Source organism: Nerophis lumbriciformis, linkage group LG32 (assembly GCF_033978685.3).
Source record: "Nerophis lumbriciformis linkage group LG32, RoL_Nlum_v2.1, whole genome shotgun sequence".
NCBI classification, from domain to species: Eukaryota; Metazoa; Chordata; class Actinopteri; order Syngnathiformes; family Syngnathidae; genus Nerophis; species Nerophis lumbriciformis.
In genome coordinates this window covers 19,679,233-19,703,644 of record NC_084579.2, presented here as the reverse complement: position 1 = coordinate 19,703,644, position 24,412 = coordinate 19,679,233, and the positions used below count along the sequence as shown (strand labels likewise).

The following is a 24,412-nucleotide window of genomic DNA, read 5'->3' as shown; positions in this document are numbered from 1 at the left end:
GTTTTATTCTCTTTAGAGTCTAAGGAGAATAACACTGAGGATATATGTATTACATGAGCATATATTCCAAAACGCAACCCACATGGGACGCCACAAATATCTGACTGTAGAAACGGATCTCTGTTTTTTTGTAGTATTTTGTGCAGTTGTTTTTATAACACTCGATCAATGAATATGAAAGGTACTTGGATAACGTGTAACAATGGACGGCGCCACACGCACAAATCAAAAAAACACATACAAACATGAACCGTGGTGTGACAAGCATGCACTCACGCACTTTGGAAAAGTTCTCGTTCCTTCCCCTTGGCGGCTGCCATCATACCGACAGTATCACAACGTGGTCATGGGGGGGTGAACACAATGTAGAATGTCGACACGTGTATTGACACCTTCCCCTGGTAACCTTAGCCCCGGATCTGCTGGATGTTTTGGCTTCGGTCTCCAAGAGTGACAGCTGAAGGAACATAGTGGGTGGTGAGGCAAAGGTTTAAGAAGCCAGAGATGGTGTCTAATAATAGCTGGAGGTTGGATGATAATAGCATCCTCTGAGGAGGGGAGGACAGCTGTGGACTGGAACATGACACCTACACACCCGTCGCCACTACATCCACTTTAAAAAGGACGGGCACGGAGAACAGGTCCAGTTTTGAATGGAGATTGGGTCCAGGAGCTGAGGCAGCCTGTATGCAGGACAAATGGCCCGAGGGCTAGGATATAGAGGCATGGTGTTTCGTACAGGTCGCCTTTGGGTCTCCATAAGAAGGTATGTGTTCAGTAGATATAGCACCCTTGTCATTGAAGCCTACACTGTTAAAAGTGATTTGGGCTTTCAGTCAAAGGACTATTGTTGTCAAGTTGACGGAACAAATTGCCCATCACGACTAAGTAAGAAGAGTTATGACAACTTCAACTACAAACCCCGTTTCCATATGAGTTGGGAAATTTTGTTAGATGTAAATATAAAAGGAATACAATGATTTGCAAATCCTTTTCAACCCATATTCAATTGAATGCACTACAAAGACAAGATTTTTTTTTTTGCAAATAATAATTAACTTAGAATTTCATGGCTGCAACACGTGCCAAAGTAGTTGGGAAAGGGCATGTTCACCACTGTGTTACATGGCCTTTCCTTTTAACAACACTCAGTAAACATTTGGGAACTGAGGAGACACATTTTTTTAAGCTTCTCAGGTGGAATTATTTCCCATTCTTGCTTGATGTACAGCTTAAGTTGTTCAACAGTCCGGGGGTCTCCGTTGTGGTATTTTAGGCTTCATAATGCGCCACACATTTTCAATGGGAGACAGGTCTGGACTACAGGCAGGCCAGTCTAGTACCCGCACTCTTTTACTATGAAGCCACGTTGATGTAACACGTGGCTTGGCATTGTCTTGCTGAAATAAGCAGGGGCGTCCATGGTAACGTTGCTTGGATGGCAACATATGTTGCTCCAAAACCTGTATGTACCTTTCAGCATTAATGGCGCCTTCACAGATGTGTAAGTTACCCATGTCTTGGGCACTAATACACCCCCATACCGTCACAGATGCTGGCTTTTCAACTTTGCGCCTATAACAATTCGGATGGTTCTTTTCCTCTTTGGTCCGAAGGACACGATGTCCACAGTTTCCAAAAACAATTTGACATGTGGACTCGTCAGACCACAGAACACTTTTCCACTTTGTATCAGTCCATCTTAGATGAGCTCAGGCCCAGCAAAGCCGACGGCGTTTCTGGGTGTTGTTGATAAACGGTTTTCGCCTTGCATAAAAAAGTTTTAACTTGCACTTACAGAAGTAGCGACCAACTGTAGTTACTGACAGTTTCTGAAGTGTTCCTGAGCCCATGTGGTGATATCCTTTACACACTGATGTCGCTTGTTGATGCAGTACAGCCTGAGGGATCGAAGGTCACGGGCTTAGCTGCTTACGTGCAGTGATTTCTCCAGATTCTCTGAACCCTTTGATGATATTACGGACCGTAGATAGTGAAATCCCTAAATTCTTTGCAATAGCTGGTTGAGAAAGGTTTTTCTTAAACTGTTCAACAATTTGCTCACGCATTTGTTGACAAAGTGGTGACCCTCGCCCCATCCTTGTTTGTGAAAGACTGAGCATTTCATGGAATCTACTTTTATACCGAATCATGGCACCCACCTGTTCCCAATTTGCCTATTCACCTGTGGGATGTTCCAAATAAGTGTTTGATGAGCATTCTTCAACTTTATCAGTATTTATTGCCACCTTTCCCAACTTCTTTGTCACGTGTTGCTGGCATCAAATTCTAAAGTTAATGATTATTTGCAGAAAAAAATGAACATCAAATGTTGTCTTTGTAGCATATTCAACTGAATATGGGTTGAAAATGATTTGAAAATCATTATATTCCGTTTATGTTTACATCTAACACAATTTCCCAACTCATATGGAAACAGGGTTTGTAGACAAAAAGCGCACGCACTCATTAAAAACTCTTATTAATAAGTTCAGTTAACTTCAGAAAGTAAGTCAAAGTGGGCCGTTCCACCAACACGCGCCAGCAGATTGAACCTTGAAAATCTAATACAAGTTCAACCAACATCTTTTGTAGTTCTCTTAAATTATGTTTTCTGGTGAACATTACATGATACAGATACAAGTTACGAGTGGTAACATAACATTTGCTTCCATATGGACGACATGGCTCGGTGGGTAGAGTCTTCTAGAACGGCAGGCTGTGAATGGAGGGCCATTGGTTTAATCCCAGCCTGGTCAAGCTTATGTCAAAGTTCCACGCTCCTGACAGCTCGTGGTTAGCGCTTTGTGTGTGAATGGGATAAGGTTTATACTGAATGTGTACATATACACTGCAAAAAGTCAGTGTTCAAAAACAAGAAGAAAAAAAAATACAAAAATGAGGGGTGTTTTATTTGAACTAAGCAAAATTATCTGCCAATAGAACAAGAAAATTCGGCTTGTCAAGACTTTCCAAAACAAGTCAAATTAGCTAACCTCAATGAACCCAAAAATACCTTAAAATAAGTATATTCTCACTAATAACAAGTGCACTTTTCTTGGCACAAAAAAAAATCTGAGACCTTTTTGCTCAATATGTTGAAAAATATTCTTAAATGAAGTAAATGCTAGTGCCATTATCTTGACATCATGATATGCGCTCGGCATCATGATTTTTTTTCAAGCTTGAAGTAAGAAATTATTACTTTAAAAAAGTAGTTTTATACTTGTGAGTGTTGATGACACAGCTTTGCAACAGTTGATATTCTAGTTTCAAGCACGTTTTACTCAATATAGGTCATCAAATCTCAGCAACAAGCTGTAATATCTTACTGAGATCATTTAGGACCAAAACCCTTAAAACAAGTAAAACACTCTAACATAAAATCTGCTTAGTGAGAAGAATGATCTTATCAGACATAAAATAAGCAAATATCACCCTTATTTGAGATATTTCATTTTACTTAGATTTCAGTTTTTGCAGTATATGAACTAGGGTTGTCCCGATACCAATATTTTGGTACCGGTACCAAAACGTATTTCGATACTCTTCTCGATAAAGGGGACCGCAAAAAATGGCATTATTGCCTTTATTTTAACAAAAAATCTTACGGTAGATTAAACATATGTTTCTTATTGAAATTGAAGAACAATTTTGTCCTTAAATAAAATAGTGAACATACTAGACAACTTGTCTTTTAGTAGTAAGTAAGCAAACAAAGGCTCCTAATTTAGCTGCTGACATATGCAGTAACATATTGTGTCATTTCTCATTCTATTATTTTGTCAACATTATGAGGGACAAGCTGTAAAAATGTATTATTAATCCGCTTGTTCATTCACTGTTAATATCTGCTTATTTTCTGTTTCAGCATGTTCTATCTACACTTCTGTTAAATTGTAATAATCACTTATTCTTCTGTTGTTTGGATGCTTTACATAAGTTTAGGCCTATACTACAAATGTGGGTATGGATCCGATACCAAATCGTTACAGGATCATACATTGGTCATATTCAATGTCCTCATGTGTCCAGGGACGTATTTCCTGAGTTTGTAAACATAATATGAATTTTTTTTAAAGAAAAAAAGATTTTGTGATGATAAAACATATTGTTGTAATCTTAGTAGTATCGACGAGATACGCTCCTGTACTTGGTATCATTACAGTGAATGTCAGGTGTCGATCCACCAATGGCATTTGTTTACATTCAGGAATGGTGTTGTGCGAAATTCTGTATCCCCTACTGTGGTAGCGCGCATTGGGGCGTTGGATGTCAATGATTAAAAAAATGATGTATCCCCTACTAAGTTATCTTGTGATTAATAACATGAGTCCAAAATCACAAGTTTTGTGGTTGATGATGCTAAGTATCTACAGAATAAAACATATGATGTTAGTACATCAATTGACATTTTTATGGCAGCACAGAAATATGCTGAAATATTCTGTCTCCTAACTTTTTTTGTAATTAATACATCGAGTCCAACTTCACAAGTTTTGTACAATGTCAAGTCTGTACATATAATCCACATGATTTTAGTACGTGGGACACATTTTCTGGCATAAAATAAGTGGGGTTTTTTTGTATGTTTTTTTTAACATGGAATTGAGTTTACACTGTAGTGTTGGTTCCAATTATATTGGTGTTATTTTATAATCTACACTGCAACAACTGAAATCTAAGTAAGATTAAATATCTCAAATAAGGGTGATATTTGCTTATTTTCTGTCTGATAAGGTCATTCTTCTCACTAAGCAGATTTTATGTTGGAGTGTTTTACTTTTTTTAAAGGTTTTGGTCCTAAATTATCTCAGTAAGATATTACAGCTTGTTGCTGAGATTTGATGACTTATATTGAGTAAAACATGCTTGAAACTAGAATATCAACTGTTGCAAAGCTGTGTCATCAACACTCACAAGTAGAGTTGTCCGATAATATCGGCCTGCAGAGCATTTAGTAAAGTAAAATGAATTATATTTAAATAGCGCTTTTCCTCTAGTGACTTAAAGCGCTTCACATAGTGAAACCCAATATCTAAGTTACATTTAAACCTGTCATGATCCGTGGTCCGGATCATGTTTTGTATTTTCTGTTAGTTTTGGACTCCTTTAGTTCCTGTTTGTGCACCTCTGAGTTTGTTTTGGTTGCCATGGTTGCTCATTGTGTTCACCTGTCTCTGATTAGTGTTCGCCCGCTCACCTGCTTCCCGAGCACTAATCATAGGCATTACTTAAGCCTGCCTTTGCCGGTCAGTCGGCCTGGCGTCAATATTTGCATCATGCAACCTGCTACGTAAGTTGTTTGTTTCATGCCAAAGTTACGTGATTATTTCTTGTCCATAGTCCATGCTAAATAGTAGCATTGTTTTCCGTTTTTTGTACTACTTTGATATTTTGAGGAATAAATCATGTTCCTACGTGCACGCCATGAGTGGTCCGTCTGCATTTCGGGAGAACGAACCCCGCATTAAGCTGCGAAAACCCCGTTGTGACAAAACCAGTGTGGGTGGCACTGGGAGCAGGTGGGTAAAGTGTCTTGCCCAAGGACACAACGGCAGTGACTAGGATGGCGGAAGCGGGGATCGAACCTTGAACCCTCAAGTTGCTGGCACGGCCACTGTACCATGTTGAGTCAACTTGATTTGCAGTTGTAGGAACTTGATAAAATAGTATAATATACTTAACACTATAAGTTGACTCAACTTAACCCAGTCAGAGCAACAAGATGACCTGAGTTAAGTTAAGTCAACATTTTCTTTTTTTACAGTGTAGGAACATACCTAGAGGACGGAAATAGACGTCTACAGTTGAGTCTAAGAAGATCTAAGAAAGCAAGTCATTTTTTTGTTGTTGTTTCCAGCTGTCTGGACATGGAGTGTCTAAGGTGACAGAGGACTACAATGTCCCCCTGGGTCAGGACACCGATGCGAGTGGCGGTTCAGCTGAGGTCGACCGTAATGGACTTGAAGCTTCAGCAGATCCTGCGCTGATTAATCCCTATGAGTCCGACACTTTAATGGAGCGTGACGGAGCTCGCCAGATGGTGCCGCAGGGAGGGTGTCCAAAGTTTATTGTACCCATAGCTCCTCTGGAAATCAGCTCCTCCCTGGAGTGTCGCAGGGGTAGCTTGGAAGGGGATGCAACCAAAAGGACTTCCAATGACCCTCACCCACAAGCTTGGGGTCTTTGGACCATTTGCGACGAGATCACTAAAGGAGACAATGAGGTGAGAACCGACGAGGAAGTCAACGCGGTCTGTAGAGAACTTTCAAACACAACTGTTGTTTCGGAGAAGAACCAAGATGCAAGCACTCTTCCGGACGATCCTGTCGTGACAAAGTCAGCAAAATCCATCAAAGTGAGTCAGAAAACAGTGGGAAAGATGTCTCAAAAAGCATTGAAGACCCCCACAGAGAGCAAACCTCGTTCCAAGAAATCAAGCGGTCACCATCACGGTATTCCGAATTCGCTTCATCTTCTGAGCCAAACGGCCTCCAAACAAAAAGAAACTTCGGGCAATCAGCCTGTCGATGTACCCGAGGAGAAGAAGGTGGTCATCGAGAGCACGTGTATCGAGAAGTCCAAGCCACATGCCAAGAAGAAAAAGAAACACAGCCATAACGCGACAGCGGGGAAGATCACAGCCAAGCCTCTAGCCGAGATGGACAGTGGAGCGAAGGCCAAAGGAAGGATCCAAATGTTTGAGGCTAAACTCTGTGCAAAATCTGCCGATGCCCGTTGGGAGACGTCGGACGGCGTTGAGCAAAAGCATCCGGAAGATGTTAAACACGGAGAACGCCATCCAGGTCCAGAGAGGCATCGCCCCAAAAACATCCCAATTAATGAAGATGTCATCAAAAAGCAACGCCTGTCTGAGGATAGGTTTGTGACCTTTTTGAACGTAGAGCTGACGAAGCCTGGAGCCTCCGTTCAGGCAAAGACGGCGGAGGATGCCAAGGCGGATGGCGGGGCGCCTCATAAGAAGGCGTACAGCGATGTGGTCAAACAAAAAGCAAGTACGCACAACGAAGGTAAGAAATGATTTACTGAACGAAGCAAAATATTTGATTGTTTGATACGTTTGCTGCCTAAATGGGCTACAGAAAATATTGAAATAGAAAGTAAAGATACATGTTAAGTCATGATTTTTTTAACAGGTTAATACCAAAATAAAAATAGAATTGGCATTGGAACTGTTTTTTAACTAAAACATTACATATTTTATTGTTTGTTGCCTAAATGGGCTGCAGAAAATATTGAAAGAGAAAGTAAAGATACATGTTAAGTCATGATTCTTTTAACAGGTTAATACCAAAATAAAAATAGAATTGGCATTGGAACTATTTTTTAACTAAAAATTACATATTTTTTGTTTGTTGCCTAAATGGGCTGCAGAAAATATTGAAACAGAAAGTAAAGATACATGTTCACTCATGATTCTTTTAATAAGTGAATACCAAAATAAAAATAGAATTGGCATTCAAACTGTTTTTTAACTAAAAATGTAATATTTTATTGTTTGTTGCCTAAGTGGGCTGCAGAAAATATTGAAACAGAAAGTAAAGATATATGTTTCATGATTCTTTTAACAAGTTAATACCAAAATAAAAATAGAATTGGCATTGGAACTCTGCGATGAGGTGGCGACTTGTCCAGGGTGTACCCCGCCTTCCGCCCGATTGTAGCTGAGATAGGCTCCAGCGCCCCCCGCGACCCCAAAAGGGAATAAGCGGTAGAAAATGGATGGATGGATGGGCATTGGAACTTTTTTTTAACTAAAAATTCAATATTTCATTGTTTGTTGCCTAAATGGGCTGCAGAAAATATTGAAACAGAAAGTAAAGATACATGTTCAGTCATGATTCTTTTAACAAGTTAATACCAAGATACAAATATAATTGGCATTGGACTGTTTTTTAACTAAACATTACATATTTCATTGTTTGTTGCCTAAATGGGCTGCAGAAAATATTGCAACAGGAAGTAAAAAATACATGTTCAGTCACGATTTTTTTAACTGAGACTGAGGATTGGTGTTGGACTATTTTAACTATAAACATAGTTTTTTAAATGTTTTCTGCCTAAATAGGCTGCAGAAAATGTTGAAACAGGAAGTCAAAATACATGTACATTCAATATTCTATGAACAGGTTAATGCTGTGCTGAAAGACAGGAGTTTGATGTTGGACTATTTTGAACTAAAGTGTTATATGTTTTAATGTTTGCTGCCTTAATGGGCTGCAGGGAATACAATTACATGTTCAGTCATGATTCTATTAACGAGTATTGCTAAGCTTAAAGACAGGAGTTTAGTGTTGGACAATTTTAAACTAAAATATAACATATTTTAATGTTTGCTGCCTAGATGGGCTGCAGAAGAAATCCTATCAGTAAGAAAAACATCCCTCTTCAGAGGTGGTTCTACTATTAATGCTAAAGCAAATGTTACACAAACTTAAGGAGGTTAATTGATGGACTAATTAAAAATGATAACAAGGTGAGTTAATATAATGTCTGCTGCCTGAATAGGCTGTGATAAAATCAACGTATTTGGAAAAAAAAGAAAAAAAAGTGTGTTTGGTGCAGCCCATTTTTGATTATACAGTTGTTAACTGCCTAAACAGGCTACAAAACACTGCTCAGTCGTGGTTCTATTATAAATAACAATAAGAACTAAGTTTGTTAAGAGGTTGTGACAGAAAGTAAAAATACTTATGCTAAAGCTAATGTTAAATTAATCAAAGAAAGTTTGGTGCTGTGCTGTTTTTAACTAAAAAAAATGATTTTTACGTCGATTTACTAATGTATGTTTGCTGCCTAAACAGGCTGCAGAAGTAATCATAACAGAAATAGTAATGCATCGGCTAATTCTAAATAACTAGAGGGGTGTTCCGTGTATTTTGACAAAACAAAATTACATGGTTTCTTATGAACGGTTTCTGTCTAAACGGGTGGCAGAAGAAATGATAACAGGAAGTCAAGATATGCGACTGATAGGGCTAATGCTAACTAACTTCAGAAAAGCTTGGTATTTTATTGGTTTGATTTTGTTTATATTTTGTTGTTTGGTAAACTATTTTTCAACAAACAGACTGTTAACATACTGAGTACCGCCTAAATGAGCTGCAAAAAAAAAAAAATCAATGCTAAGTAGTTGTTCTATTTATGCCAAGGTTATTGTTAATTGTTAACATAACGTTTGCCGCCTAAACGGGTGGCAGAAGAAATCATAACAGGAAGTCAAATACAACTGATAAGGCTAGATAACTTCTGTTTGGTGTTAAACTATATTAACAAACAAACAGGAAAAAATAGTCAACATAGTGAAGTTGGCATGTTATGTAAATGGTAAATAAAAACAGAATACAATGATTTGCAAATCCTTTTCCACTTATATTCAATTGAATAGACTGCAAAGACAAGATACTTAACATTCAAACTGGAACACTTAGTTATGTTTTGCAAATATTAGCTCGTTTGGAATTTGATGCCCGCAACATGTATCAAAAAAGCTGGCACAAGTGGCAAAAAAGACTGAGAAAGTTGAGGAATGCTCATCAAACACTTATTTGGAACATCCCACAGGTGAACAGGATAATTGGGAACAGGTGGGTGCCATGGTTGGGTGTAAAAGCAGTTTCCATGAAATGCTCAGTCAGTCACAAACAAAGATGGGGCGAAGGTCCGTAATACCATCAAAAGGTTCAGAGAATCTGGAGAAATCACTTGAGCGTTGATATTACGGACCTTCGATCCCTCAGGCGGTACTGCATCAAAAAGCGACATCAGTGTGTAAAGGATATCACCACATGGGCTCAGGAACAGTTCAGAAAACCACTGTCAGTAACTACAGTTCGTCGCTACATCTGAAAGTGCAAATTAAAACTCTGCTATGCAAAGCGAAAGCCATTTATCAACAACACCCAGAAACGCCGCTGGCTTCGCTGGGTTAAGATGGACTAATGCAAAGTGGAAAAGTGTTCTGTGGTCTGACGAGTCCACATTTCAAATTGTTTTTGGAAACTTTGGACGTCGTGTCCTCCGGACCAAAGAGAAAAAGAACCATCCGGATTGTTATAAGCGCAAAGTTGAAAAGCTAGTTTCTGTGATGTTATGGGGGTGTATTAGTGCCCAAGGCATGTGTAACTTACCCATCTGTGAAGGCACCATTAATGCTGAAAGGTACATACAGCTTTTGGAGCAACATCATGGACACCCCTGCTTATTTCAGCAAGACAATGCCAAGCCACGTGTTACAACAGCGTGGCTTCATAGTAAAAGAGTGCGCGTACTAGACTGGCTTGCCTGTAGTCCAGACCTGTCTCCCATTGAAAATGTGTGGTACATTATGAAGCCTAAAATACCACAACGGAGACCCCCGGACTGTTGAACAACTTAAGCTGTACATCAAGCAAGAATGGGAAAGAATTCCACCTGAGAAGCTTAAAAAATGTGTCTCCTCAGTTCCCAAACGTTTACTGAGTGTTGTTAAAAGGAAAGGCCATGTAACACAGTGGTAAAAACTTTTTTGCAATGTGTTGCTGCCTTTAAATTCTAAATTAATGATTATTTGTAAAAAAAAAAAAAAAAAAAAAAATTAAGTTTCTCAGTTCGAACATTAAATATCTTGTCTTTGCAGTCTATTCAATTGAATATAAGTTGAAAAGGATTTGCAAATCATTGTATTCTGTTTTTATTTACGGTTTACACAACGTGCCAACTTCACTGGTTTTGGGTTTTGTATATACCACCTAAATGAGCTGCAAAAAAGCAATGCTAAATAGGGTTCTGTTAAAAATAAAAGTCTGTTACATGACTTACAGAGCCCAAGGTGGTGCAGCCCATCCAGGCGGCGTCCGTGAGCGGAGACCCGCAGAGTCTCAGTCTTTGGTGTCAGTTCTCGGCCGTCTTGACCGACCACGTGGTCACCTGGAGGAGAGATGGCGCCCTGCTGGCAGAGGTGAAGCGCAGGTATGGTACAGACTGCATAGTTTGTGCTGCGACTCGTGTCCTTGTGACGCCACTCGTGTCTCCCAAGTGCAGGGGACCAGGGTCAATCACGTGTCACCATCACCGAGGCGTCCCACAAAGACCTGGGCAAGTACCAGTGTAGTCTCAGCAGCTCCCACGGCTCCATCACACTGGACTACGAGCTCACTTATGAAGGTATGTGTCAGGTTTAAACACTGATGACATCTATTAAACAAGACAAGAGGCAAAGAATCAAACAGAGACAGAATTCAATTTGGACTCAATATATTGAGGAGACTCGCCCGGACATTGTATCCTTCTACAATCTCCAGCACGCTATGCCCAAAGATTACACTCCTCCTTCTTTCTTTGACTTTCTCCCCCCACCTGACCACAGCAGCTTCCAGAGGGAAGTGGGTCGTAAACAGCGTTGCCTTTGGTTACCGAACAGTTCAAAAGAAGAGGTCGTAAAATAGTTCAAAAAGAGTTCGTAAAATACTTCAAAAAGAGTTCGTCTGGAAATTGGGCAGATCCTTGGTTCTCTCCGCTTTGAAGTCCTTGGGCCAGAACAACATCCTTCTGTTGATAACCATACATGAGCGAACATAGGAACACCATCTTGCTCCCCCCTGCCCCCTTCACAGTGGAGTTTTACGAGCCTTACTCTTGGTAGGTTTAAAAGACAGCCTTTTGTCTTCTTGTCAGGAACACAATGTAATACAACGTTTTTGTGATAATTTAGAAACAATTATTCTAACACAGGGGTCACCAACCTTTTTGAAACCAGGAGGTACTGATTAATGCGAAGGGCTACCAGTTTGATGCACACTTAAATAAATTGCCAGAAATAGCCAATTTGCTCAATTTACCTTTAATTCTATGTTGTTATTAATAATTAATGATATTTATATTTTACGGAAAGTTTTATGTAGAGAATAAATGATGAAAAAAACACTTAATTGAACGGTTTAAAAGAGGAGAAAACACGAAAAAAATGAAAATTATATTTTGAAACATAGTTTATCTTCAATTTCGATTCTTTAAAATTCAAAATTCAACGGAAAAAAAGAAGAGAAAAACTAGCTAATTTGAATCTTTTTGAAAAATTAAAAAAAGAATTTATGGAACATCATTAGTAATTTTTCCTGATTAATATTAATTTTAGAATGTTGATGACATGTTTTAAATAGGTTAAAATGCAATCTGCACTTTGTTAGAATATATAACAAATTGGACCAAGCTATGTTTCTAACAAAGACAAATAATTATTTCTTCTAGATTTTCCAGAACAAAAATTTTAAAAGAAATTCAAAAGACTTTGAAATAAGATTTATATTTGATTCTACAGATTTTCTAGATTTGCCAGAATATTTTTTTGGAATTTTAATCATAATAAGTTTGAAGAAATATTTCACAAATATTCTTCGTCGAAAAAACAGAAGCTAAAATTAAGAATTAAATTAAAATGTATTTATTATTCTTTACAATAAAAAAAAAATATTTTCTTGAACATTGATTTAAATTGTCAGGAAAGAAGAGGAAGGAATTTAAAAGGTAAAAAGGTATATGTGTTTAAAAATCCTAAAATAATTTTTAAGGTTGTATTTTTTTTTTTTTTTTAAATTGTCTTTCTGAAAGTTATAAGAAGCAAAGTAAAAAAATAAATGAATTTATTTAAACAAGTAAAGACCAAGTCTTTAAAATATTTTCTTGGATTTTCAAATTCTATTTGAGTTTTGTCTCTTAGAATTAAAAATGTCGAGCAAAGCGAGACCAGCTTGCTAGTAAATAAATACAATTTAAAATATAGAGGCAGCTCACTGGTAAGTGCTGCTATTTGAGCTATTTTTAGAACAGGCCAGCGGGCGACTCATCTGGTCCTTACGGGCGACCTCGTGCCCGCGGGCACTGCGTTGGTGACCCCTGTTCTAAGAGTATGGTTTCTTTCCTCACACAAGAACATTCACTTTGTCCCTAAAACTCTGAACTTGTCCCTCAGTGCTCCGTGAGATTGTCATCCCGCCGTCTCCAAAAACCATCTCATGTGAGTTTTTCCTTCATTTCGCCTCGTTTTTGCCCACCTGACAAATGTTTCTCACCATCCAGCCGTTCCCGCAGAGACCAGCGGCGAGGAAGAAAACGTCCAATGTTCCAGGCTGATGTTCAAAGAGGACTTCCTGTCCGAGCAGTACTTTGGGGAGAACCACCCCGTCAGCATCGTTACAGAGAAAGCCCACTTCGGCGAAGGGATGCACCGGCGGGCTTTTCGGACCAAGCTGCACCGGGGTCAGGTGCCGCTCTTCCTGTCGGGGCACTCGTGCGTCCTCAAAGTGCACACCGCCGTCAGCTGCGGGACCAAGAACAACGAGGAGCTCGTTGAGAGGAACTTCACCTTGGCTGTGGAGGTAACCTTTAACCCAGCACGCACCAGACGTTGACGCAACATACATGTCTTTGAAAACTGACTTTGAAACAAAGTCGTAAAACCAGTGAAGTTGGCACGTTGTGTAATTCGTAAATAAAAACAGAATACAATGATTTGCAAATCTTTTTCAACTTATATTCAATTGAATAGACTGCAAAGACAAGATATTTAATGTTCGAACTGAGAAACTTAATTTTTTTTTGGCAAATAATCATTAACTTAGAATTTAATGGCAGCAACACATTGCAAAAAAGTTGGCACAGGGGCATTTTTACCACTGTGTTACATGGCCTTTCCTTTTAACAACACTCAATAAACGTTTGGGAACTGAGGAGACCAATTTTTTAAGCTCTTCAGGTGGAATTCTATCCCATTCAGCTTAAGTTGTTCAACAGTCCGTTGTGGTATTTTAGGCTTCATAATGCGACACACATTTTCAATGGGAGACAGGTCTGGACTACAGGCAGGCCAGTCTAGTACCCGCACTACGAAGCCACGCTGTTGTAATACGTGCAGAATGTGGCTTGGCATTGTCTTGCTCAAATAAGCAGGGGCGTCCATTAAAAAGACGTTGCTTGGATGGCAACATATGTTGCTCCAAAACCTGTATGTACCTTTCAACATTAATGGTGCCTTCACAGATGTGTAAGTTACCCATGCCTTGGGCACTAATACACCCCCATACCATCACAGATGCTGGCTTTTCAACTTCACGCCTATAACAGTCCGGATGGTTCTTTTCCTCTTTGGTCCGGAGGACACGACATCCACAGTTTCCAAAAACAATTTGAAATGTGGACTCGTCAGACCACAGAACACTTTTCCACTTTGCATCAGTCCATCATGGATGAGCTCGGGCCCAGCGAAGCCGGCGGTGTTTCTGGGTGTTGTTGATAAATGGCTTTCGCTTTGCATCGTAGAGTTTTAACTTGCACTTACAGATGTAGCGACAAACTGCAGTTACTGACAGTGGTTTTCTGAAGTGTTCCTGAGCCCATGCGGTGATATCCTTTACACACTGATGTCGCTTGTTGATGCAGTACCGCCTGAGGGATCCAAGGTCACGGGCATGCTGCTTACGTGCAGTGATTTCTACAGATTCTCTGAACCCTTTGATGATATTACGGACCGTAGATGGTGAAATCCATACATTCCTTGCAGTAGCTCGTTGAGAAACTATTGGGACAATTTGCTCACGCATTTGTTCACAAAGTGGTGACCGTCGCCCCATCCTTGTTTGTGAATGACTGAGCATTTCATGGAAGCTGCTTTTATACCCAATCATGGCACCCACCTGTTCCCAATTAGCCTGTTAACCTGTGGGATGTTCCAAATAAGTGTTTGATGAGCATTCCTCAACTTTCTCAGTCTTTTTTGTCACTTGTGCCAGCTTTTTTGAAACATGTTGCAGGCATCAAATTCAAAATGAGCTAATATTTGCAAAAAACAACAACGTTTCTCAGTTCGAACGTCGATTATCTTTTCTTTGCAGTGTATTCAATTGAATATAGGTTGAAAAAGATTTGCAAATCATTGCATTCTGCCTGGGAACGCCTCGGGATCCCCCGGGAGGAGCTGGACGAAGTGGCTGGGGAGAGGGAAGTCTGGGCTTCCATGCTTAAGCTGCTGCCCCCGCGACCCGACCTCGGATAAGCGGAAGAAGATGGATGGATGGATGGATGCATTCTGTTTTTATTTACGATTTACACAACGTGCCAACTTCACTGGTTTTGGGTTTGTATTTGTAAATTGAGACAACATTGTTAGTCAGAAAATGACCAAATTTCAACGGTCAAATCAGCGTCACAACCTGACATTGGATAAACATTGTCAAAAAGCATGTTGTTTCAACGTTGTTTTTGTGTTGTAAAATATTGGTTGAAAAATGACCAAATTTCAACGGTCAAATCAATGTCACAACCTGACATTGAATGAACGCTGTCGAAAAGTATGTTGTTTCAACGTTGTATTTGTGTTGCAGAACATTAGTTTGGAAATGACCAAAATTTAATGGTCAAATCAACGTCAGAACCCAACATTGATTTAACGTAGTCAAAAAGCATGTTGTTTCAACGTTAGAGTCAATCAACGTCAAGACCTAATTCAACAAGTTCTTAAAGTTGTTTTAATGTCTTGTGCCTGCTGGAAAAAGTCTCTTCCTGACAACCAGCGTCCTCTGCAGTGGAGATTTGTATTTACACTTTTCTTTAAAAAAAATATATATATATATATATATTCTTGGTATGCAAAACACAAATGTCCACTGCAGGAGACGTTTGTTCTCCAAAGGATATATAAGATTATATTACTGTCTGCAATGATGCATGAAGAAATACATGAAACTATCTTACAGAGCTTTATGCCAACATTTTAGAAACAGAATAAATATAAAAACATATCAAAATAACAATAATTAATAATATTAATAATAATTTGTTCCAAATTGGTTTAGAGTCACAAAGTGTGATTATAAACATTTTTAAATTGCTTTAAAAATGTCTGTTTGTTTGTTAAATCAGAGCACACATCCCATCTTGTGTTTTTTGTTTCAGCATTTAAATTCTATATGTTTTACATTCTTATTATAACATGTACATATACCAGTTTTAAATGTATTTTAATATGTTTTTTAAAGATTGTTTTATATTACGCTGTTACATATCAATACATTATTATTTTAAAAATATTTTTTTCATTTTGTTGTAGCACAAATCTCATACATTTTTATTTGTTTATTTTAGCGGTGTAAAACATTTGATTACCATTAATCGCATTTTGTATGTAGTTAACTTGTAATTAATCGTGCTTCTTCACAGATAGATAGATTTTTTTTTTTTTTTATTTTAAAAGTGTAATCTTTTTAAAGTTTTTAAGACCTTTAAAATGGAACTGGACAATTTGTTTTTTAAACAACTCAACACAAAACACACGCACACCCACACATTTTTACTGTATATGTGTGTGTGTATATATGTGTGCATATATATATATATGTATATATATACTGTATAAATGTGTGTATATATATGTGTGCATATATATATATGTGTATATATGTGAGTATATATGTGTGTGTTAGAGATGCGCGGATAGGCAATTTATTTCATCCGCAACCGCGGCAGAAAGTCGTCAACCATCCGCCATCCACCCGATGTAACGTTTGATCAGAACTACATCCGCCCGCCATCCGCCCGTTGTTATATATCTAATATTAATTAAAAAAAAAAAAAAAGGGTGAAAACTACGCGAATTGCACCTTGTGCAGACAAGATTTTTCGATCAGACACGGAGGAATTAGCGATGTAAAAGACCACGTTGGGACAAAAAAACACAAGTCTAATGCCGTTGCTAGCGATACAAGTGGAAAACTTTCAACGTTTTTCGTCGCCCAAACAGATTCTTTGGATGTGATAAATGCCGAAGTTTTATTTACGGAGGCAATAATTGAGCATGGACTTCCAATCGCACTGGCTGATCACATGGGACAGTTAAATGTTTGTAATGCAACCTTTAAAAATCATTACGCGGTGATCGCGATCCCAAAAATAAACTTTTCTTGCATGATAATGTCCAGAAAAATTCGCTTTATATTACTATAGAGTCCTTTTAACGAATGAGTTTGATGGTTTATCACAAACCTTAAATGAAAGAAGTCCTTTGTTCTCCTGCAGCATGGCCTTGCTTTGTGTTTGGTGCGCCATCCTGTCGGCTGTATTTCACAGCACGACATACTGTTAAAAGTGTTTATACTATTTATACTTTCAATTAACAAATTGAAGTCTTGTGAAAGGTTGACAGGATAACTGGCATTAACTGTCAAAATAATTTCAAACTATTGAAGTTAGCTTACAGAATAAATATGTCAATCAACCCATATGATTTTTGCTGTAATATTTTTGTTTTGAAAAGTCACTGTGACTGATAGAAAAGTGATGGTTTTAGCAACATTTTAACCTGTCTGAATGCTAATAATCATTTTGCGAGCAAGCAGGTAAGCTGCGCGGGCGGAGCGCGCGAAGTGACTCATGTTACGAGCCCCCGGCCACGGGGGTGGCGGGCAGGTAAACTGCTTACCTGCTGCGCGTGACGCCGGCCGCGGCGAAAGCGGACGAGGCGGGGTGTCGGTGCGGTGGGCGCGGTAGTGACCCTGGACGTGGGGCCCTCTCGGGGGAAGGAGCCACGGTCCCGGACCCCGGCGAGGCGTCCCTCCGCTCCGTAAAAGTGTCCATCTCTTTTTTTTTTTTTCTTCTGTTGTGGCATATGCTGCAGGTGCCTGCTCGTTTTTCGTATGTGGGTAACAACATTTAACTATGTATATATATTTCCCAATTGGTTTAACTGCCACCCGCAAAAAAAAAAAAAAAAAAAACCGACCCGACCCGCGAGCGGATAAAATCTTATTTTTTTTAAATTTCATCCGCCCGATCCGCGGATAATCCACGGACTCCGCGGTTGTGTCCGCAAACCGCGCATCTCTAGTGTGTGTGTATGTATATATATATATATATATATATATATATATATATATATATATATATATATATATATATATATATATATATATATATATATATATATATATATATATATATATATATATATATATATATATATGTGTGTGTGTGTGTATACACATTTATACATATACACACATGTGTCTCAAGTGACTTGTGATTAAGGGCTACATAAATACACTTTGATTGATTGATTGATTGATTGATTGATATATTAATATACGTGTGTGTGTGTATCAGAGGTGGGACCAAGTCATTGTTTTGCAAGTCACAAGTAAGTCTCAAGTCTTTGCCCTCAAGTCCGAGTCAAGTCCCGAGTCAAGACAGGCAAGCCCCGAGTCAAGTCCAAAGTCAAGACTGGAAAGTCTCAAGTCAAGTCCTAAGTCCTGCATTTTGAGTTTCGAGTCCTTTCAAGTCCTTTTAACCACAGACTAATATATTAACACAGATTGTGTATGCTTTTCAAACGCTGTATTTATTTATTAAAACAAGTGCATTTTAAATTGCAGGAAAGAAAATTGTGCTGACATTGCACTTTATAATAGCACTATTAACCAGTCATTTTAAACATTAACTCATTCCTTTACAGAACAAACACATTGAAAAATAAAGTGCAAATGTACTTATTTGTACAAAAGTATTAACATTGAAAAAACATGACATATACGTGAACATAACAAAAAAGTTGTACTTTTTATATGTCAGGGCCCTATGCTGCATTGCATTTGCAAAAGACCAAATTAGCCAAGAGTCTGTCAGTCATTTGTGCACGATGGGGGCGTAGTATGATGCCACCATGGCTGAAAACTCGCTCCACTGGAGCACTGGAGGCAGGCACTGCCAAGACTCTCATGGCCACTCGTAACAGTGAAGGAAGAGTCTTCATGTTCAATGCCCAGAACAAAAGGGGGGGGGAGAGTTTTTTTGGGTTGGTGCACTACTTGTAAGTGTATCTTGTGTTTTTTATGTTGATTTAATTAAAAAAAGAAAATATATATATATATATATTTCTTGTGCGGCCCGATACCAATCGATCCACGGACCAGTAGCGGGCCGCGGCCCGGTGGTTGGGGACCACTGAGGTAAACAACCAACAGTATGTCAGAAAGCTAGCTAAAACGGTACACATATTCATAATATAGTATACATTTTAACTGACCTTTATTTTACTATTTTTGTCTTTTTTTAGGTGGCTAAAATACGCGGTGCTGCTGACCGCCGTCTAACGTTACGTGTAATATATTGACTAACCCTGCTTAAAAAAAATCTCTGAACAAAAAGTATGAATAAGGTAGTGAACTGCAACAGATTCCCGTGTTTGCAATAACGTTATAACGTTAGCAGTGAGTTTACAGCCTCACTGATTTAACTACACAGCAAATAAAAGTCACGTTACTTAGCCAATAAACGTTATCTTACATTCAAAACTTACCGTTCTTTGTGCAACTTCAAATGCCGGACGAAGTTGGAAGTTGTTTCCTCTCCATCAGTAATTTTCGAACCGCATGTGTTGCATACTGCAAACCGTTTTGTGTTGACCACCTCGTAATTTTTATACCCAAACGAAATTATTTTAGGTATCATTTTTTGTTCACTGGCGTGTGGTTTGGACATGTCTTCTTCGTTGGTTGTCCTGCAATTTGATTGGATGAATGCTGTGTGATGAAAACAAAGTAGATCTAATTTGATTGGCTGTTGTACTGAGACCACACCAGCTGACACACGCAAGCTGATAGACAAGTACACAATGAAAAATACGGAGCGCTCCCGAATAACTTTTTCATCTTTGGGTTTTGGGGAAAGTAGCAAGTCATGTCAAGTCATGTCAATTCAAAAGGCTCAAGTCCAAGTGAAGTCACAAGTCATTGATGTTAAAGTCTAAGTCGAGTTGCAAGTCTTTTTACATTTTGTCAAGTCGAGTCTAAAGTCATCAAATTCATGACTCGAGTCTGACTCGAGTCCAAGTCATGTGACTCGAGTCCACACCTCTGGTGTGTATATATATATATATGTGTGTGTATTTATGTATATATATGTATTTATGTATGTATATGCGTGTGTATATATACATATAGTATATATATTGTATGTGTGTGTTATAACATAATCATATATTTATAGAAAAGTGTATATCAATAAAAAATAAACAAAATGAGAAAATATGTAATATGAAGTGTGCGTGCGTAAATATAGTTCATTTTTTATTTAAATACGTTTGGTGTTCTATAAATGTATGACTATTTTTCGCACATTTTTATCCACATACCCCTTAAAATCATTGTATGTACTTTTTGTATAAGAAAATATTGTAATATTTAAAAAAAAAACAAAAAAAACATTTATTTTAAATAATATATTTTTATCGTTATTTCCAAATAAAGTGTGCTAAAGCCTTGTTGAGTTTCTACTGTGTGTGTGTGAGTAAAGTTAATAACATGAAGTGTAACTTGATGCTTGTATAGAATGTCACATTGCTTTATAACAACAATTTCCCTAGTGAAATGTGCTAATTGATGTGGACGATAAACAGCCGGCATGTGACCTTTGCTGTGCAGGAGTGTCATGTTCAGAACACGGCCAGGGAGTACATCAAGGAGTACATGGTCGCCGCCAAGTCTCTGGAAGCCTTCGGAGAAGTCCCAGAGTGAGTGGTGCTATTTCACACCATTCTGGAAAAAAAAACAAAAAACAAAACAGAAAAAACTTAATGTCTCGTTACTGTTTGATTCCCACTAGGATAATTCCCGTCTACCTAGTTCACCGCCCGTCTGGCGACATCCCGTATGCCACGCTGGAAGAGGAGCTGATCGGCGACTTTGTCAAGTACTCGGTGAAGGACGGCAAAGAGATCAACCTGATGAGGCGCGATTCGGAAGCGGGACGCAAGTGTTGCGCTTTCCAGCATTGGGTCTACCAAAGGACGGACGGAAACCTGCTGGTCACTGACATGCAAGGTGTGACCAACAAAATATTTCAGGTTTAGTCATCGTCTTTTTTTTGGTTCCTGTTCCAGAATGACTGCACAGAGCAAAGAGGAACCTCGTCACCTACAATCAACCCACAATTTGTCACGATTTATTCATCTTTAAGACAAACTTTATCTGTAATCAATTACCGTGATTACTGTTCACGAACTTGCTAGCGTTCCTAATTGTCGGACGAATAATGAAAAACAACAAAACGTGCTGTCACTTAGTTTAAGGATTACTGCTTAGATGACTGGTTGCCTCTCATAAAACCTTCAGATGTACAAACCCCGTTTCCATATGAGTTGGGAAATTGTGTTAGATGTAAATATAAACGGAATACAATGATTTGCAAATCATTTTCAACCCAATTGAATGCACTACAAAGACAAGATATTTGATGTTCAAACTCATGAACTTTATTTTTTTTTGCAAATAATAATTAACTTAGAATTTCATGGCTGCAACACGTACCAAAGTAGTTGGGAAAGGGCATGTTCACCACTGTGTTACATGGCCTTTCCTCTTAACAACACTCAATAAACATTTGGGAACTGAGGAGACACATTTTTTAAGCTTCTCAGGTGGAATTCTTTCCCATTCTTGCTTGATGTACAGCTTAAGTTGTTCAACAGTCCGGGGGTCTCCGTTGTGGTATTTTAGGCTTCATAATGCGCCACACATTTTCAATGGGAGACAGGTCTGGACTACAGGCAGGCCAGTCTAGTACCCGCACTCTTTTACTATGAAGCCACGTTGATGTAACACGTGGCTTGGCATTGTCTTGCTGAAATAAGCAGGGGCGTCCATGGTAACGTTGCTTGGATGGCAACATATGTTGCTCCAAAACCTGTATGTACCTTTCAGTATTAATGGTGCCTTCACAGATGTGTAAGTTACCTATGTCTTGGGCACTAATACACCCCCATACCATCACACATGCTGGCTTTTCAACTTTGCGCCTGTAACAATCCGGATGGTTCTTTTCCTCTTTGGTCCAGAGGACACGACGTCCACAGTTTCCAAAAACAATTTGAAATGTGGACTCGTCAGACCACAGAACACTTTTCCACTTTGTATCAGTCCATCTTAGATGAGCTCAGGCCCGGCGAAGCCGACAGCGTTTCTGGGTGTTGTTGATAAACGGTTTTCGCCTTGCATAACTTGCACTTACAGATGTAGCGACCAACTGTAGTTACTGACAGTGGGTTTCTGAAGTGTTCCTGAGCCCATGTGGTGATATCCTTTACACACTGATGTCGCTTGTTGATGCAGTACAGTCTGAGGGATCGAAGGTCACGGGCTTAGCTGCTTACGTGCAGTGATTTCTCCAGATTCTCTGAACCCTTTGATGATATTACGGACCGGAGATGGTGAAATCCCTAAATTCCTTGCAATAGCTGGTTGAGAAAGGTTTTTCTTAAACTGTTCAACAATTTGCTCACGCATTTGTTGACAAAGTGGTGACCCTCGCCCCATCCTTGTTTGTGAAAGACTGAGCATTTCATGGAATCTACTTTTATACCCAATCATGGCACCCATCTGTTCCCAATTTGCCTGTTCACCTGTGGGATGTTCCAAATAAGTGTTTGATGAGCATTCCTCAACTTTATCAGTATTTATTGCCACCTTTCCCAACTTCTTTGTCACGTGTTGCTGGCATCAAATTCTAAAGTTAATGATTATTTGCAAAAAAAAAAAAAGTTTATCAGTTTGAACATCAAATATGTTGTCTTTGTGGCATATTCAACTGAATATGGGTTGAAAGGGATTTGCAAATCATTGTATTCCGTTTATATTTACATCTAACACAATTTCCCAACTCATATGGAAACGGGGTTTGTACTTTCTGTTCTTCGTTTTCTACGATTTTTGTTACTGACTTATTGTTGACTTCGCCATATTGTACTGAGCAAACAGGACAGGACTTAAACACGCTTTACTTACACAAAAATGTTTGGACACATTTAGCAATAAATCTATCAGAGAGCGCCACTCTGACAGGAAATTGACCCCAAAAACAACTAAAGTCTTTTATTTTTACGATTTCCATGTGAAACTTGAAACATGGCTTGCAAAATCAAAACAAATAGTACTCACTTTATTTAGGGATTACTGCTTGGACGATGGGTTGTGTCAGGTTCAAACACCGATGACATCTATTAAACAGACAAGAGGCAAGGAATTAAACAGAGACAGGATTCAATTTGGCTCAATGAGGAGAAACGCGTGGACCTGTACCCTTGCACAGTGTCGTCCCACGCCCTGACGAAAGGTTTCGCGCCTCCTCTTTTATTTGGACTTTCCCTGATTACTGATTAAGGGGAGAGGGGGGTCGTAAACAGCCGTTGCCCTCGGTCATAGACAGTTCAAAGAAAAGGTACCTGGAGGGGGGTCAGGTCCTGCTTCCTCTCCGCTTTGTAGATCTCGGGTCAAGACAAAATCTTCCTGTGGATTACAATAGATCAAAGAAACCAACGCCTTCCTGTCGCTTCCTATCGTACACAGTGGAGTTTTACAAGCCTTTTGATTGGTAAGATCAAAGACAGCTTTTGTCTGCTCATCGGGAACTCATGGAAACACAAAGTTTTGTGATAACATAGATACAATTATTCTGACAGGTTGCCTCTCATAAAAACTTCTGATGTACTCTCTGTTCTTCTTTTTGTACGATTTTTGTTACCGACTTATTGTTGAGTTAGCCGTATTGTACTGAGCAAACAGGACAGGACTTAAACACGCTTTGCTTTACATAAACAATTTTAGACACATTTAGCAATAAATCCACCAGAGAGCGCCCCTCTCTCTGGAAAGTGACCCACAAAACAACTAAAATCTTTGTTTTTACGATTTTTCATGTGAAACTTGAAACATGGTTTGCAAAAACAACAAAACCAGTAATCACTTTATTTAGGGATTACTGCTTGGACGATGGGTTGCCTCTCATAAAAACTTCTGATGTACTTTCTGTTCTTCTTTTTCTACGAGTTTTGTTACTGACTTATTGTTGAGTTAGCCGTATGGTACTGAGCAAACAGGACAGGACTTAAACACGCTTTACTTTACACAAAACATTTTGGACACATTTAGCTATGAAACTATCAGAGAGTGCCACTCTGACAGTGTCTTTTTTTTACGATTTTCGTGTGAAACTTGAAACATGGCTTGCAAAAACAACAAATCCAGTACTCACTTTATTTCGGGATTACTGCTTGGACGATGGGTTGCCTCTCATAAAAACTTCTGATGCACTTTCTGTTCTTCTTTTTCTACGATTTTTGTTACCGATGTATTGTGAACTTAGTCGCGTTGTACTGAGCAAACAGGACAGGAATTAAACACGCTTTACTTTACAAAAATTGTTTTCGACACATTTAGCAATAAATCTATCAGAGAGCGCCACTCTGACAGGTAATTGACCCCAAAAACAACTAAAGTCTTTTTTTTTACGATTTACGTGTGAAACTTGAAACATGGCTTGCAAAAACAACAAATCCAGTACTCCCTTTATTTCGGGATTACTGCTTGGACGA

At 38.8% G+C, this 24,412-nt stretch overlaps 1 protein-coding gene across 1 annotated transcript in view; it reads left to right on the top strand.

Annotated features, from left to right (window-relative positions):
• The first annotated feature begins 662 nt into the window (after nt 1-662).
• alpk2 (alpha-kinase 2) overlaps nt 663-24,412 on the top strand; it is a 28,721-nt gene continuing 4,971 nt past the window's right edge. The window contains exons 1-8 of the mRNA XM_061927275.1: nt 663-766; nt 5,864-7,034; nt 10,827-10,974; nt 11,042-11,169; nt 12,974-13,018; nt 13,081-13,379; nt 20,469-20,557; nt 20,650-20,867. Coding sequence (XP_061783259.1) covers nt 6,020-7,034; nt 10,827-10,974; nt 11,042-11,169; nt 12,974-13,018; nt 13,081-13,379; nt 20,469-20,557; nt 20,650-20,867 — 1,942 coding nt within the window. The 5' untranslated portion in view covers nt 663-766; nt 5,864-6,019. The remainder of the gene's footprint in view (nt 767-5,863; nt 7,035-10,826; nt 10,975-11,041; nt 11,170-12,973; nt 13,019-13,080; nt 13,380-20,468; nt 20,558-20,649; nt 20,868-24,412) is intronic.